At 39.2% G+C, this 16,238-nt stretch overlaps 1 protein-coding gene across 10 annotated transcripts in view; it reads right to left on the bottom strand.

Moving 5' to 3' along the window:
• Positions 1–16,238, bottom strand: part of LOC106522672 (neural cell adhesion molecule L1-like protein) — a gene marked incomplete at its 3' end in the record, with an annotated part of 68,941 nt that overhangs the window by 22,516 nt on the left and 30,187 nt on the right. For all 10 annotated transcript variants that reach the window (XM_014015786.1, XM_014015785.1, XM_014015789.1 and 7 more), the window contains 16 exon segments: positions 1,019–1,216; positions 3,181–3,285; positions 3,384–3,508; positions 4,898–5,063; positions 5,638–5,801; positions 7,606–7,717; positions 8,059–8,199; positions 8,533–8,667; positions 8,843–9,024; positions 9,102–9,213; positions 9,361–9,402; positions 9,650–9,820; positions 11,557–11,679; positions 11,778–11,965; positions 12,056–12,164; positions 12,580–12,749. In XM_014015786.1, the coding sequence (XP_013871240.1) occupies positions 1,019–1,216; positions 3,181–3,285; positions 3,384–3,508; positions 4,898–5,063; positions 5,638–5,801; positions 7,606–7,717; positions 8,059–8,199; positions 8,533–8,667; positions 8,843–9,024; positions 9,102–9,213; positions 9,361–9,402; positions 9,650–9,820; positions 11,557–11,679; positions 11,778–11,965; positions 12,056–12,164; positions 12,580–12,661 (2,155 nt within the window). In that variant the 5' untranslated portion in view covers positions 12,662–12,749.

The raw sequence follows: 16,238 nt of genomic DNA, 5'->3' as shown, positions 1-16,238 counted from the left end.
GTATTATACATGGGTTATTGATGATTGGATTTTTTTATGATTTTTAAGCTCAAAAAATGATGATTGTATGATACTGGTCATATATTATACATAAATAGATATGGTAAGTTGTCTCTACAACATGTTGCACAAAGCTAAATAAGAGGAGTTTACTGAATTCGCAAGTACATGACCAACAACTTTTTATCAGAATCCCAACAACGCAGGAGTCGACACTCAAGGCACATTATGCCGTTGCACTTCAGCTCACTTGTTTATTTTGTGTTTGCTTCAAACATTTTGTATTTATAATTATTAAACAAGAGTACAACTCTTAAACATGCATTTGAGCATGAAAACTATTAAGTTACTGCAGTGTATGTTGACTTAATAAACATATATGCAAACATTTTTAAATGGCCGTTTTACTGGGTAAGTTTGCAGTGCAGTGGTCTTCTAGTAGTGTCAACAAAAAAGTACAGTCACGTCCATCATTTAAGCAGCCCATCCCTGATTTAACTTTATAAAAAAATACATATTTAAAACAAAATTTAAAAATAAGTGCATGATGACAACATTAATATTAAATTCTTATAAAGCAATTTTTTACTCCAATAAGGACTACTGTTATTATTTGTTACAAATGTGGTGAGTTTATAATTGGAGTAATTGTTTTGTAATTTGATTCTTGAAGATTATCTCAAAAAGCCAAACCTGGTGTTCTGTGACCGACAGTGGGGCCCTGACCCTTTCTTTGGGAACCACTGTTTTGAAATGCTCGTTGTCATCTGGTCGCTGCACAAGCTATTCATATTTATGCCGCAACATTTCTAAAAAGCAGCAACCTGACTGTAAATAACATTTTCAGGGCTTCAGTGACCTTAAAATAATCATCCCCCCTGACTGCTTTAAACTAATATAGCCAAAGGCTGACTTTTACACCGTCATAATGTGGGAATAAAAAGGTTCAAAGATGGATGCTTTAACAATCAACAGAAAACCTCTGCAGTAAATGCTGATAAAATAAAGCGGATCTCACCGACAGGGGATGTTTGGTATCTCTCAGTGGGCTCACTGGGTGGTCCGGGTCCAATGGCATTAACAGCATACACTCTGAACTGGTAGTTAAGGTTTCCCTGTAGAAAGAGCTCGGCTGTTGCCTGGTTACCGGCGACTTTCTGCAGCTCCCTCCACCTGCCAGCCTCCCAGTGGCTCTCCTCATACTCCACCACGAATTCTGAACGCACACAGGAGAGACGATCAAACACATTCGGTCATCACTGTACAGCTAATAGTCACAGCTGAAATATAATCATAATTATTAGTGTCTAATAGGTGTGTAGTTGAGCAGTTTGATCAATGACCACGTAGACATTTAGTTCTGGTCAAGAAGTAAAAAAGAATCTCCCTCAGAAATAGATTTTTGTTGACTTCCTTCACAATTACTTGACATCAATTAACCATCCTTTTTAATAATTGCTTTATTTTTTGTCCTTGGTTATTTTTTCAATAAACAATCACAGATATCCTGATAAAATATAGAGGAATTCTGGGTCAGCCAAGGTTCTGCTGAAGTTTTCCTTTCGCAGAAGTAGGTCCCTGTTTTGCAAGCGCACACACGCATGTAGGTGGCATAGCACACCACCTCGCAGACGGCGTCACACATTTCCTCTTATCAACATTTGCTGGCAACGTGCCAAGAAATAACAGCCAAGCCAAGGGGAAAGGTAGGAACGAGGAGTGAAGGTGAGATATGGCGCAGATAAGAACACTTCCTCTCAGCGATAGCTTTGCTCGCCTTATTCATTTGCATCGAACCGCACAGCCTGCAGTGGGGTCTTTCAGGTTTATTGCTGATGTTGCGCAACCAGATGTGAGAAATAAAACTCAAAACAGATGCTCTCTCTACCGTGGCATGTTTTACAATTGACACGGGGGCCAAACACAACAAAGTATGCACGCAAGTAAAGGCTTTCATATGTGCTGGGGATCATAGCAGGGAGATTCCTCATGTAGGTTTCAAGGGTTAATTTGTATTTAAGCCTCAAGGAAACAAAGCATGTACTGAATGACGGTAAAGTTGTAAATAACGTTTGTTAGATTTAAAAATGGTTGAGTATTGTTGTTCTGATACCGTTGCATTGATACCAATACCAGCATTTTCACAAGTACTGGTACTCGTAAAAAAAAAAGCCTGGAAATCAAAACTGCTATCAATACCAGCATACTGGTATCATTACTCTATTGAAGCTGCTGCAGTTTACTTTTCAAGGGAAATGTAAGTTGTACAAGTTGAAAGAAAATCTACAGAAGAGGAAAGAATTCACCAAAGACAAAAAATGGACAACTTATCTCATAATTATGAGATCTGGATTTAAGATGGCATTATTACAAGACATTATGTCATAGTTGTGAAATAAGATGTCAAAAATTACATAATCCTGATCTAATAATTATGATAAAAGTGAAGGAAAGTCATCGCTGACCTGTGAAGCAACCCCTACTGGTTTAATTGCACCTGCAGAAAGAGAGTGGGCTTTTTGCCTGAACAACCCCAAGGACTTAATGTCGACATACTAATATTAATGCCATCCACACTAAGTAAATGCAATATTTCCCAGTGTCTCATACCTGTGAGGAAATGAAAGCACATCAAATCCTCTTTTCCTGTACTGTAGGTCAGCTATGACTCTCCTTAACTTTAAGAGAGCAGGAGCTCATAATTATGGCATTTTTTGTTGTAATCATGACATCTTATCTTATGTAGTTATGTAGTTACGAGGTCAGGATCTTGGCATGTTGTAGTAATATTTGTACATATTTATACATTGAAACTGAGGATAAGCGCTGCTTTAATAGTATTCAGATTCATTGCAAAACTGAAGGATATAATATCTAATGTCATTTCGATTTAAAAATGCATTATAAGTACAAAAGGTTTACACATATATATGTACATGTTGTATGTGATTCCCTATAAAAAATCAATGCTAATTTTACAATCATGAGTTCACAATTCCATCATTATACAGTAGGTAGTGAAGAAAAATGTAACATCAAACCGAATAAAAAAGTGGAGCATAGGCAGCTGCTCCTGATCTCTGGTAAAAGCGCCTTCTTCATAAAATATTCAGCACTCCACCTACTCCCGCCCTATATCAAAACTTCACGTTTTCCACTTTATTCCTTTCAAACTTTTACCTGTGATCGAGCTGTTGTGATCACTCCCAGGTTCCCACGACAGAACAATATTCCTCTCACTCTTGATGTCGGATATTTTTAACCTCGTTGGAGCATCAGGAGCGTCTGCAACATCCGTCATTAAGGTGCACAAAGTGGAAACGTTCAATTAGTGGCCTAAAGTAGAATTTTACCAAAATGCAAAACAATCTCCGTGAGCTTACCCAGTACTGTTAGCACGGCAGTGGCGTTGACCTCATCTAGGTGTGTTTTGGCGATACAAGTATACTTTCCCTGATCGCTCAGGTTCACGTTCATGATTTGCAGCTGGCCAACATTCACTTTGTATCTGAACATAGAAAAACATTTTTACAGCATAGGTAGGGTTCTTTATAAACGTTCTAAACAGTAAATATAGTACCTGTTGTAGATAGCTCTTTGAACAACATCAGATTGTAGAAACTGAGTTCATTAATGAGCATGCTGACAGGCTAGACAGAGTTAATATCAAAGCTTTCTTACAGCAGCTCCAAACTGACAAATGTTATATCATTTCATACAAATGCCAGTTTATAAACTTTACACTGGTGTCTGTTTTGCATTACAGTTATTCCACAGGAAATATTGTATTTGTGACAGAAGTTTCCTATGCTGCATTATAACGTCCGCCAACAGCGAGGTAATGTTTTCGGTCGCGTATGTCGGTCTGTCAATCTGTCTGTTTGTGGACAAAATTAATCAAAAACCTGTGGACGGATTGTCATGAAATTTTTACCACATGTGGGTACTGTCCCAAGGAACATGACATTAAATTTTGGTGATGTTCCGGATCATGATGCGGATACAGGAATTTTTTATTTCTTTTAAACTTTAGTAGAACTCTGAGCTCTAAAGCTGTGATGCATTTACAGGGCTTCTGTAAAAAACTGTGAGAGCTTTCAGTGTTAAAATGTTAAAAACCTGCTTAAATGTTCGCTACGTCAGAATTCCATCAGCAAATGTGTTTCCATCTCTGCTTTTGCACATTTACTCTATTACAGGATGGGGGAAATTGGTCTTGACGGAGGTTTGCACTCTCCGAGTGCTTCTAGTTTAAATGTGTTATTTTTATTGTTATATCAATTAAAATGTAATGTCAAATAGATTTTGAACAGAGTTTGAAACAACCTATGTCAGGGCTATTCAACTAAATTGCTCAGGGGGCCACAGTTACTCAAAGCCAACAGCTCACGGGCCTAACATCAGGGGCCTGATAATGGAACAAGTATTATCATATTTTGTCTTTGTTTATTTTGTTGCATTGAGTAAAAAATTTGAAATTTACAGTTTCAAATATATGTTTCAAATAAATACATTTAGGTTTCAGATTTTCCAACTGTTGGCAGGCTGGACCGAAGTCACCCCTCACTGGTGGTTTGGATGTGTCCCGCAGGTTGCAATGGAATCACCCTGACTTATGTGATTTTTATTTAGTTTAGAGTTGTTGGTTTAAGCATGAGTAGCACAGTTCATGACAACGCCTCACTATTAAAGTATGAAGTCTCTATTAGAGCAAATTGTTCACTTCCTTATACTTCTACACAGACACATGTAATAATTTGGAAGCCACAAAGCTTTTGATTCTTTTTACTGTGACAATAACATTCAAATAGAGACATTTATTACAGTCATCATGATCAGAAGTGCAAAAAAATTTTAAAAATAGATTAAAAAACACCATCAAAGCACAGCTAGGTACCTTGAATTTTCCTCTGAGGAGAGTAAGATTTCCTCCCCATCCTTCCTCCACAGCACCTCAAAGGTGTTCTGTAGACTTTCATCATACTTTGGATCGCACATCAACTGGGCTGAGGTCCCACTGATGATCTGCAAATCCTGTGGTGGACGAATTATTTCTGTGGGGTCTACAGTTAAAAATAAAATAAAATAAATTAGAGACAGACCTTAAACAGATACAATGACGATGTTTCTTATTAAGCTAAAGCCGGAAAAATAATCATTCCTAATCCCAACATGCTACAAACAAGATTTGAAAAGGCTGAAGTGATTTAGTGCATAAATGAGTCAGGAACTGACTCTTTGATGGGATAAATGACTAATCGAGTTTTATTAGACTGCAAATGAGGTTAAAAGTGTTTCAAATGCTGTTCCATCACATCCTTATTTTGACTGCATCTTTTAAAACATCAATTAGAGATGAAGCTCGAATTGAGATGCTGGGATGTTAGATTTTTCAGGATGAATATGAGGCATGCTAGTTTTAATCATATCATTACTCACAACAAATTATATCCCACATTGAAACACATTTTTTGCAAAACCACATGAAAAATGACCTGCAAGATCCTGACCTTACAATAACTTCACCTAACCTTAAAATAATGAAAGTGTAATTACAAAGAAAGCATTTGAAGCTGTTTATTTCAAAGCAGCACCACACCAGTTAAGGTAAAAACAGGAACAATGTTGCTAAAATACCTTTCACATCCAGCACAGCAGTGAGAAATGACATGCCCTCTGCATTGCTGGCCACACAAACGTAAATTCCACTGTCGCTTTTTTCTGTGCCGGTAATTTTCAAAGCTTGTCCATTCTCGAAAATATGGAATCGTTCTCCTTTAATTGCCGTGTCATTTTTGATCCTAGAAGAAAACAGATTAAAATGACGATGAATGTACAAGTCATTTATTATCAATAAAGCAAATGAAAAGTCACTTCTCCTTCCAGAATAAATGTTGAGCCAATTTGAGCTGAGTTCTTTGAAACAGTCTTTTATAAATTAAGCAATTAGGCAACTACATTTTGAGTTAGAGTACAACATGGTTTGGGTGGCTGACTGTTAATGAGAAGTCAAACATCATTTAATACAATCAGACATTAAAGTGGTTTTGTAACACTTAAAGCATTTTGAGAGTTCATTGGTCCATCCATCCATCCATCCATCCATCCATCCATCCATCCATCCATCCATCCATCCATCTTCTTCCGCCTATCTGTAGTCTGGTCGCAGAGGCAACAGGTCCAGGAGAGAAACCTAGATATCCCTCTCCTCAGCAACACTTTCCAGCTCGTCCTAGGGGACCCCGAGGCGTTCCCAGACCAGAGAGGATACATTATCCCTCCAGCGAATCCTGGGTCTTCCCCGGGGCCTCCTCCCAGTGGGACGTGCCTGAAACACCTCTAAAGGGAGGCGTCCAGGAGGCATTCTAATCAGATGCCCGAACCACCTCAACTGACTCCTTTCGATGTGGAGGAGCAGCGGCTCTGCTCCGAGCTCCTCCCAGATGGTGGAGCTCCTCACCCTATCTCTAAGGCTGAGCCTTAGAGATAGGGTGAGGAGAAGGAAGCTCATTTCAGCCACCTGTATCCGGGATCTTGTTCTTTCGATCGTGATCCACGCCTCATGACCATTGGTGAGGGTTGGAACAAAGACAGACCAGTAAATTGAGAGCTTTCCTTTTTGACTCAGCTCTTTCTTCACCACGACTGACTGAAGCAACGCGGCCCTAATCCATCGATCCATCTCCTGCTCCATCCTACCATCACTCGTGAACAAGACACCCAGATATTTAACTCCTCCACTTGAGGCAGAGACTCTCCCCAACCCGGAGGGGGCATTCCACCCTTTTCTGGTCGAGAACCATGGCCTCAGACTTAGAGGAACTGACCTTCATCCCGGCCACTTCACACTTGGCTGCAAACCGCCCCAGTACATGCTGAAGGTCTTGGACTGAAGACGCCAACAGAACCACATTATCTGCATACAGCAGAGATGAGACCCTGTAGTCCCCAAACAAGACCCCCTATTCTCCACGACTGTACCTTGAGATCCTGTCCATAAACACAAACAGGATCGGAGACAAGGGAGAGCCCTGGAGTCCGAACGCACTGAGAACAAGCTTGACTTTGTGCCAAGAATGCAAACACAGCTCCTGCTTTGGTTATATAGGGACTGGATTGCTCTTAGTAGCAACCCAGACACTCCATACTCCTGTAGCACCCCCGATAGAATTCCCCAAGGAACATGGTCATAAGCCTTCCCAAAGTCCACAAAACACATGTAGACCGGAGAGGCAAACTCCCATGACCCCCTTAGCAACTCTGCGAGGGTAACAATCTGGTTCACTGTTCCATGCCCAGGACCTTGAATCCAAGGTTTGACAATAAATCAGAACCTCCCTTAGAACACCCTGGAGTAAACTTTCCCGGGGAGGGCGAGAAGTGTGATCCCATGACAGTTAGAATACACTCTCCGGTCCCCTTTTTTTTAAAAATAGGAACCACCACCCCGGTCTTCCACTCCACAGGAGTTGTCCCAGTCCTCCATGAGATATTGAAGAGACGTGTCAACCATGACAGCCCTACAACATCCAGAGCCAGAGTTCATTGGTCTCTTGGCAAAAAGAACTAACTGTTTTAAATGAAAGCAAACTACTCTTTGCTTACCAGGAGATGTCAGATGGTGGAGAGCTGAAAACACTGCAGTTCATGATGACATCCCCTCCAACAATCACCTGGTACTCCTGGGAGTTGTTTGTCAGAATGAGAGGAGCCATGTCTGAAAACGAGTCGAGGGAGATAAGACAACAGAGGTTCAAACGTCAAGTTGAAAAAGCAGAATAGTCAGAATTACTCAGCTTTTTAAAAATATATATGTTTCTGTTGAGCGTTAGGGTTGTGTTGGTTCTATCCAAATGTTTAAAAAAATGTTGGTAGCTTCAGTTTGGGTTAAAATAATCTTCAAATCTTTGCTGTTCCATTTGTTTAAATCATAAGCTAATTAAATCTTTTATGATGACATTAAACAATTTAACTTTAAGTCTCTCTCTGATGATATGTTTCTGTTGTTGTAAGTGACTCTGCAGATTGTGCAAGGCTGAGATTTTCCAAGTTACTCACTCATGACCAAGACGTTGATGTTAGCCAGAATGCTGCCATGATTGTTGGAGGCCTCACACTGGAAGACAGCACTTTCATTTGCCCCGGCTTTGTGAATCACCACCGTGTCATCGAGCACTTGCCTATTGTTTAATGGATCATCTGATTATAACACAATATGAAAACAATTAGGAATCACAATCAATTCGGGAAGAACATTTTTATACGCCCATCACTCAAACTTTTGGATTGTACCATTTTTAGATTTTCCTGTAGTTAAATTTAATAGCATTCCAACTGTCAGAAACTAGTTTTTGTATTCTTGCAAGAGAAAAACAGTTTTTACTTTTAATCATTTCAGCTCAAACAATCTTCATATATTGTATTCTGTGTGGTGTGACACACTGCATTCCGAATCTTGTGGTTAAAATCAGTTAATTTGGTAAATCACCAAAGATTACCACCACCCCTCCATCCACACATGTTGTTTCTGACCTCTGAATATTTTCCCGTTCCTCCTCCACGTTATGACTGGTGGTGGATTTCCACTGACTGAACACTTGATAACAACATCGGACCCGATCACATTCAGCTGGTTCTGAGCTGGATCTGTAGTCCATGCAGGTGGCTCTGTAAAATACAGAGACAAGCCATGATATAGCCATTTTTTACGTTTGCTAAGGCTGATTGGCTTTTGCAGCCATCTTGAATCAGACAGCCTTTAAACGTTAATCAGTTGAAGCTGTACATCCAGGGATTACTTTCATACAGTGTCATTAAAATGTGTCTCCTAGTGCTGACTGACCTTCCACTGTCACATCAAAGTAATGGACAGCCTTTCCAGCTGAGTTTTCAGCCGTGCACATATATTTCCCCTGATCCTTCTGGTCCACAGAGCTTATGGTCAGCAGCCTTTTAAAGTTGCTCAATTTTACCCGATCAGTCAGACTTTCTCCCAGTTTCATCCACGTTACGCTTGGGATGGGACTACAACATGAAACAATGACAGATTAGAAAGGCAGACACAAATCCGAGCATTGCATTTATGCTGAGAGTCCACGTACAATCCTCCTGGTATACACTCCAGCTGCAGATTGTCTCCTTTCAGCAACACCTTCACCGTCTGAACACCAGAGGGCAGCAGAAGGCTGGGAGCTTTCACTGGTAGGTGCTCAGCTGCATTTGATTTGGTTAAAAAAAAGAAGAAAACAATAATGCTCCTCACTTCTGTAAACATTCTTGCCAATGATCGTTTAAATGGAACACCAAGCTCCTGCTCCGCTGGGTATTAACTTGTTGGGTATCAGTGCGACTAGGACTTACTTGCGTTCCCACTGTCAGAGGAGGAGTAATTGCCAGGTATTACTGAAATAAAAACATAATATCATAGGATTATTGCTAGCAGCGATATCTTGTTTTGCCAACGTGTTGCTCAATATGTCGACTGAAACCGAAACATGACAAAACAAGCTTCACTGATGAAAAAAAATAAAATAAAAATGTTTGAAGTAAAAAAAATACCAGAGCTGTTCTTTAGATGTATATTTTGTAGAAACTAAATGTGCATGGTTTAAAGAAATAATATTAATCCCTCAGTCTGTTAGAAACTTACATCTTTCAACTTGAACAACCATGGGGTTTTTCTGGACGATTGTCCGTATTTTAGTAAAGGCAGCACAGCAACAGTAATCCTCAAAGCTGTCCTTCGGTAAGGCGTAGGAGAAGTACAGGTCGCCATCTGCTCCCATGGAGACCCTCTCATTCTGTTCAATGTGCTTGAGACCTGGAAAATAACAGGTTTGTATCAATGATGTTCTAGCAGTTTAAAAAAATATTTTATTTTTGCTCAAACTTCCGAATGAGGAAGATGCGGCTCATCAGATGAACGTCACAAATAGTGTTTTTGTTTGTTTGTTTCATGCTAAACTTATGAGGACAATATTTCATCTTCCATGATGTTCAAAACATTTGACAATGTCTGGAAACATAAAACTTTAACAACAACCGAAGTGAATTTAAAGCAAGTGCACCGTTCTTTTATATTCTTTGAGCCAGCCAACATGTCCTTCAGAGCACTTCAAAGTCTCTTCTTTTTTCTTTTTCGCATCCGTTGGATTAGTTGGGTAGGAGTTGAGGACCTTAAAAGAGGTTGGACTGAAAATGTGACCCTCGTTGATGAAGCACTTCAAACCAAACTGAGGTTACCTTTTACACTCACTTCTTCCTGGCTGTGGTGGGAAAAGAGGCCCTGGTGTGAAAGAAACTTACCTCAAATATAAAACCTGTGTTGTCTCTGTTAACTTAACCTCCACTCAGAGAATCACATAGAAGAATTCACCTATCCTACCCAACAGAATAAACCTATGACTTCTTTTAGAGAAAAATATAGTTTACAGTAAACAGCAAATTTGCCCTTCTTGAAATAATTCTCCTAAGATTTGAGGGATTTTTTAAAATCAGCTTTTTGTTTTATTTCTGCCTTAGATTCAAATAAAATAAGCAAATATAAAAGTAAGCACCCAGTTCACAGATTATTTTTTGCATTTGCTGTGAATTATTGTCCTTCCCCTGATGTTCTTACTTAGATTGACATCTTTAAGCCACAAATCCTCTTAGAAATGCTGATATGCTCGTGTTGCATGAGGCTTGAGATGTGGAAGGACACGAAATTTGCATCTGGTTTGAAAGGCACATACAAGCTAATGTTGGGTCTGGTCTAAAGAAATGAAACATCACACCTCCGTAGCTTACGGACAGAACGGCGGAACAGCAAATGCGCAACAATCCTTTTTTTTCTGCTGCTGTTATCCTCGGCTGCTTGTCAGATCTTATTTAGCTTCATATGTTTAGGCTACAGGATTGTGCAGGACCAGAGTAAAACTGATAGACTCGAGTTTGTTGAGACATATGAAGACCTTGAGGTTTTAAACATTGTGTAGAAATGATTCCATAGTTTGAAACGTGTACATATAAAAACAAATGTGAAAAAAATGAAAAGAGGCAATTTTAGAAAATATAATTAATTGACTATTTACAGAAATAAAGGAAAAACTGGGAAATTTCAGAGCTTAAAATATACTCAGTTCCATCGCTCCATTTGTTAATGGGAGTTCTGACTGTCTTTATACATCAAAGTAATTAAATGATGAAAACTCAATCAAAATTAAATGGCTGAATTTTGTTCACGTTGCTGCTGTCAGTTTCTGGAAGGGTCCTCTATACTTAGATGAAGTCTACGTATATGCACTTACTGTTAGATTCTAATGTCAGAAAGCATATTCTCTTTAATCTATGAACTGTTGCCTAAGGAAACCCTCATTTTTATAATAAACAAAAATGTATTAGAGCATTCTTTAGTTACTGGAATATGAATAAAACCCACCTCCTACGACTTAAGATCCAACATTATAATCCAAGGCAGCACAAGCCATTAAAAAAAACAATATTGCTTACTTGTATGAGTTATCATTTTTCACCAGTCAGCATGAAAGCATATCAAACAGAAACAGTCTCGCTCACCTATAGTCATCCAGTAGATCTGACGAGGAGGCACACCTTTAGGAGGGTTGCAGTGCAGGATGATTGGTTCCCCCTCTTTAACAACAACAGGATCAAGTGTTTCCTTTGGGAATCTGGGCGACTCTAACAAAGAGAAATAACCTTATACACTGAAGTGATGACAATTGTAAGAAGTGCCAGAAGTTTTTTTTTTTTTTTTTTTTTTTGCAGAATTTACTCACCCAAAGCTTGGATCTCAACCTCCTCTGTCATGGCAGTTCCCAGCTTGTTGAAAGCAAAGCATCTGTATTTTCCCTGAAACTGGACAAAATGCTTGTTGTGAAGCATAAACGTCCCATTTTTGTTGTTGGTTTTTATTGTTGGGATGTTTGGAAACTCAAAGGGCTGGTCATCCTTTGTCCATCTGTATCTGTTGGAGGGAAATATGTTACATGTTGTGATCAGTCACGTTTTGTTCGAATATAATCAGAACTTTTTATGCTTTTTTTATGTCACCTACTTTGGTGGTGGATTGCCCCTGGCTTCACATCTGATAGTGAGAGTGTTGTCAAAAGGAAGCGTTATAACAGGACCCGATGTTTGATTTATTATAGTCGGAGGCTGCTCCACTGTAACATAAAGACAGATGAAGATACTAAACTGTAACAAGATTCCACAAAAAAAGATTCTACAACTTTAAGCTTAGCCTTTTTTTATTTTTGTATTTTGATATTTCCATCTGTTTCATGTGAAGCGGAGAGAAAAGCCCTGCAAAAACTGAACAAATTTAGATGCTAACCTAAAAACACATCGTGGTTTGACTGTCATGCATTTTTAATCAAAAACAAACCAGTTTTTGAAACTGGTTAAAATTAATGCCCAAGAAGCACAGGGAGATATGTTTTGGTAAATCTTTTGCAGGCAAAAGGAAATCACAAATAACACGTTACCAAATGCTTTGATCAGCTTGTCATACAAGACTGTAATCAGAAACAAACAAACAAAAAAAACAACACTTTTCCTTCATCTCAGTCATCATCGTACCTTCCAAAGGAATACTGATGCCTGCGATCCTGGAGCTGAAGGCCCAAAGCAGAACTAGCGATAAACTCGCTGCAAACCTCATCACACCCTACTGGTCAGTGAAGAAAATAGAAATCAGGAGAGTGTGTGGCTCAGCTATCTTCAGTTGGAATCCGGGGGGCACAGAGAACCTGCAGGAGTCAGAATCGGAAAACAAAAGTTTTGTTTTCAATAATTCATTTTCAACACAAAACAGCAGATAGAAGTGGTGATAAGATCAGCAGATCAGCTCATTTTAGAAGTGACCTCAAACTCTGATTTAAAACATAAAAAAAGTGTTGATAGTGAAAAAGAATAGTTTTTTTTTTAATTTGTTAGTTTAGCTCCAACCCTGGGGGGAGATAAAGGGGTTATGCATGAACACAACTAAAACACTTTTTGTTGTTGTTGTTTGAGGCAAACACAGATTTGTGTTGGCTGGGAAGAGCTATTTCTGTATTGAAAAAATAAATAAATAAAAGAATAAATAAATAAAATTCACATCGTAATTATTCTGATGCTTGGGCTGAAGGTTGTAAACACTAATTTAGGTGAAAACTAGAGCAAAAACTTTGTCAACATACAGTCTAGTGAAAATAAACAATAAAAAGGGATTTTATTTTGGAAAGACTCAAGAACTCAACTGATCTCGTATTTAAACCATGTGCCAATTTTTTGGTTTGAAAGGCACTGCTGCAACTTTGACAGCTAACTTTAGCGCTAAATTTCTTTAAGTTTTCTTAACTAAAATAAACTTGCATTTTGGCCGACTCATAGAACCTCCATTTACACAACAGGTTATTTACAGTACTTTTTTGTTGTTGTTTTTTTCCTTTTAAAAGGGATCCACGATTAGTTGTAACATTAAACTTTATTTGATAAACATTTATTTTAACTGTAAAATAAATACTGTGAAAATACTGTAGGCTGTTTAGTTTTGTATTTTTTTAAAAATATATTTTAACATGGACGGAGCCATTTTATTTACACACAAAGCATTCTGGGTAAATGATGATGTGGATAGATCCTCGGTGCGAGGCTACTAGCGAGCTATATCCACCCTGAAGGTTAATCTTGGACAATATCTGATGAGTGGCTCTTTTAAATGAAACCAGAGAGCGTTGACAGAGAGGAGAAGGTAGAAATGACTCAGCCTGTAACTGAAAATATGGATGGAGGACAACAGAGCTGCTTCATGGAAGAAGAACCTCAGCTTAGCCTGTTAGCTGTAGCGCTAGCCCTCACACTATATTGCCTTATATGCATAAGCTCAGCGCTAGCGCGACAAACAAGCTAAACTGAGGTCCTCCATCCATATTTTCAGTTGCAGACTGAGTCATTTTTGCATTCCCCTCTCTGTCATGTGGATGGAGGACCTCAGTGATGAGAGGACAATGTGTAGTGCTGACCTAATACATATAAGGCAATATAGCGTCGGGGCTAATGCTGAAATTACAGGCTAAGCTGAGGTTCTTCTTCCATAAAGCAGCTCTGTTGTCCTCCATCTATATTTTCAGTTACAGGCTGAGTCATTTCTACCTTCTCCTCTCTGTCAACGCTCTCTGGTTTCATTTAAAAGAGCGAATCATCAGATAATGTCCTGGGTTTACCTTCAGGGTGGATAAAGCTCGCTAGCAGCCTCGCACCGATGACCTAGTTGATGTCATCATGTACCCAGAATGCTTTGCGTGTAAATAAAATGGCCCCATCCGTGTAATATATTTTTAAACTTTTAGTTTAAAATCATAAAAACTGAACATCCTGCAGTATTTTTACAGTCTTTATTTTACAGTTTAAATATATGTTTATCATATAAAGTCTAATGTTACAAGTAATCGGAGATCCCTTTAATGTGTTCAAGAAACAGAATATATTTTTAAAATTTAATGGATCTGTAAAAGGTTATGTAATAGGGATTAAATACCCATGTCCCGTCAATATATCTTATTATTATACACAGTTTCATTTGAAAGACACCAGTCTTTCATCGTCTGTTGTCCTTCATTGTTTTGAGCTTGTAGCAAAACACAGACAAGAACTTGTCTGGAGATTATCATTTGAAGTGTAAAGCTTGGCTGGTGGCATTGCATTGCATGCAATCCACATGGCACAAAGGCTAAGCTGTTGTCTGCTACAATCACTAGATCCAAGATGGCAGTTTATAAATTGGACTAAGCCCGTCAGTGTTTCACAGCTTAGTTCTCGCAGCGCTTGAGATCGTGGCAGCAGCAGTAGTCGTGCCAAATGGGTTCACCCTGCAGCTAATCCTGCTATCAGAAGAATGAAGGCAAGAAGCTTCAGTGGTCATGGCTGAGCACTACTCCGAGTTCCTCTGAGGACATGAGGAGGTTAACGTAGTAACTGACTAGACAGCATTAAACAGCTTGAAATTAGCATTAAATAAACAAATTAGGAGGTTCAGCTTTATTTGCATTACAGATTTTGTGTGAGAGGCCAGGTAGAGTCTGGACAGGTTTGTGAGTCCATCACATGGCCACATAAAGTCAAACATCCACTCACATTCTCACCCACGCCTAGAGACAATTTAGAGTTACCAATTAACCTAACGTGCGCGTCTGTGGGAGGAAACCTGAGTGCCCAGAGAAAACCCACGCATGCACGGGGAGAGCATGGCAAGAGAGGCCCCAGGCTGGGAGGTGATCCTGCGACCCTCTCTGTAAGAGGTGACAGCTCGAACCGCTGTTCCGCCGCACCGCCTACATGTTTCCATGCTTTCACATTTCCTACGTCTCCTTCCAGTTCAGCGTTAGAGCACATTACAGACACGCATAAAACATCTGCCCAGACAAACACAGGGTCTGCGTTGGTGAGCATGCGTGCCACTGTTGTACAGGCACGAGGAAAAACTTCATCGACAGAGTTGGGATTAGCAGTTCTGTGCAAAAGTCTCAAGCCATCCCTTAATTTCTTCACGCTTTGTCTCCGAGGAGCCAGACATTCAGGTCATTATATGACCTTCTGAAGAAGAATGTTTTCTTTTGTTGTTTGATGGTTTTAAGCCACTTAACTCTGACCTATGAATCAGTCAGCCATAGAAAGGCTTCCAAACAGGGATAATTTAATGTAGCATCTACACATATCTGTAAGGTAACAATTGTTTATTAAATCTTTTAGCAATTTATTACCAGCAGTCTGCAACAATAAGGATTTGTCCTTTTTTGTAGCATCTTAAAAAAAACAAAGATAATGCTGTTTGACACAAAATTGTATTTTAGCACCAACTTGATGATTCCTAAAAAGTTAATAATTGAAAACATAAGATATCGACTCAAGGATAAGTCTTTACTGGATTTCTTTGGTTTTTACAGGATTTTCTGATACTGTTCATGTGCTGTAGGCTTGACACTTCTTTCACTCTCCAACTGCCCATTTTTTTCTTATTTTAAAGCTCAAACTGCACAATATGGTGTAATAACCAGGTGAGAGAGTTGTATAGGAAAGAAGTGGAAAGAAGTTGGAAAGAAGTCTCCTTATGGTTCCCCTCACTCGCTTCAAGACCCGTGGTGACCGTGCCTTCTCCTCTGTGGCCCCCAGGCTCTGGAATGAACTCCCTTTTAATCTGCACTCCCTTGACAACATTGTCTCCTTCAAGAAACACCTAAAAACCCTCTTTTTTACTC

Source organism: Austrofundulus limnaeus, unplaced genomic scaffold, assembly GCF_001266775.1.
Source record: "Austrofundulus limnaeus strain Quisiro unplaced genomic scaffold, Austrofundulus_limnaeus-1.0 Scaffold134, whole genome shotgun sequence".
NCBI classification, from domain to species: domain Eukaryota; kingdom Metazoa; phylum Chordata; class Actinopteri; order Cyprinodontiformes; family Rivulidae; genus Austrofundulus; species Austrofundulus limnaeus.
The sequence above is the reverse complement of the archived record's forward strand: the minus strand, read 5'-3'. Positions and strand labels throughout refer to the sequence as shown.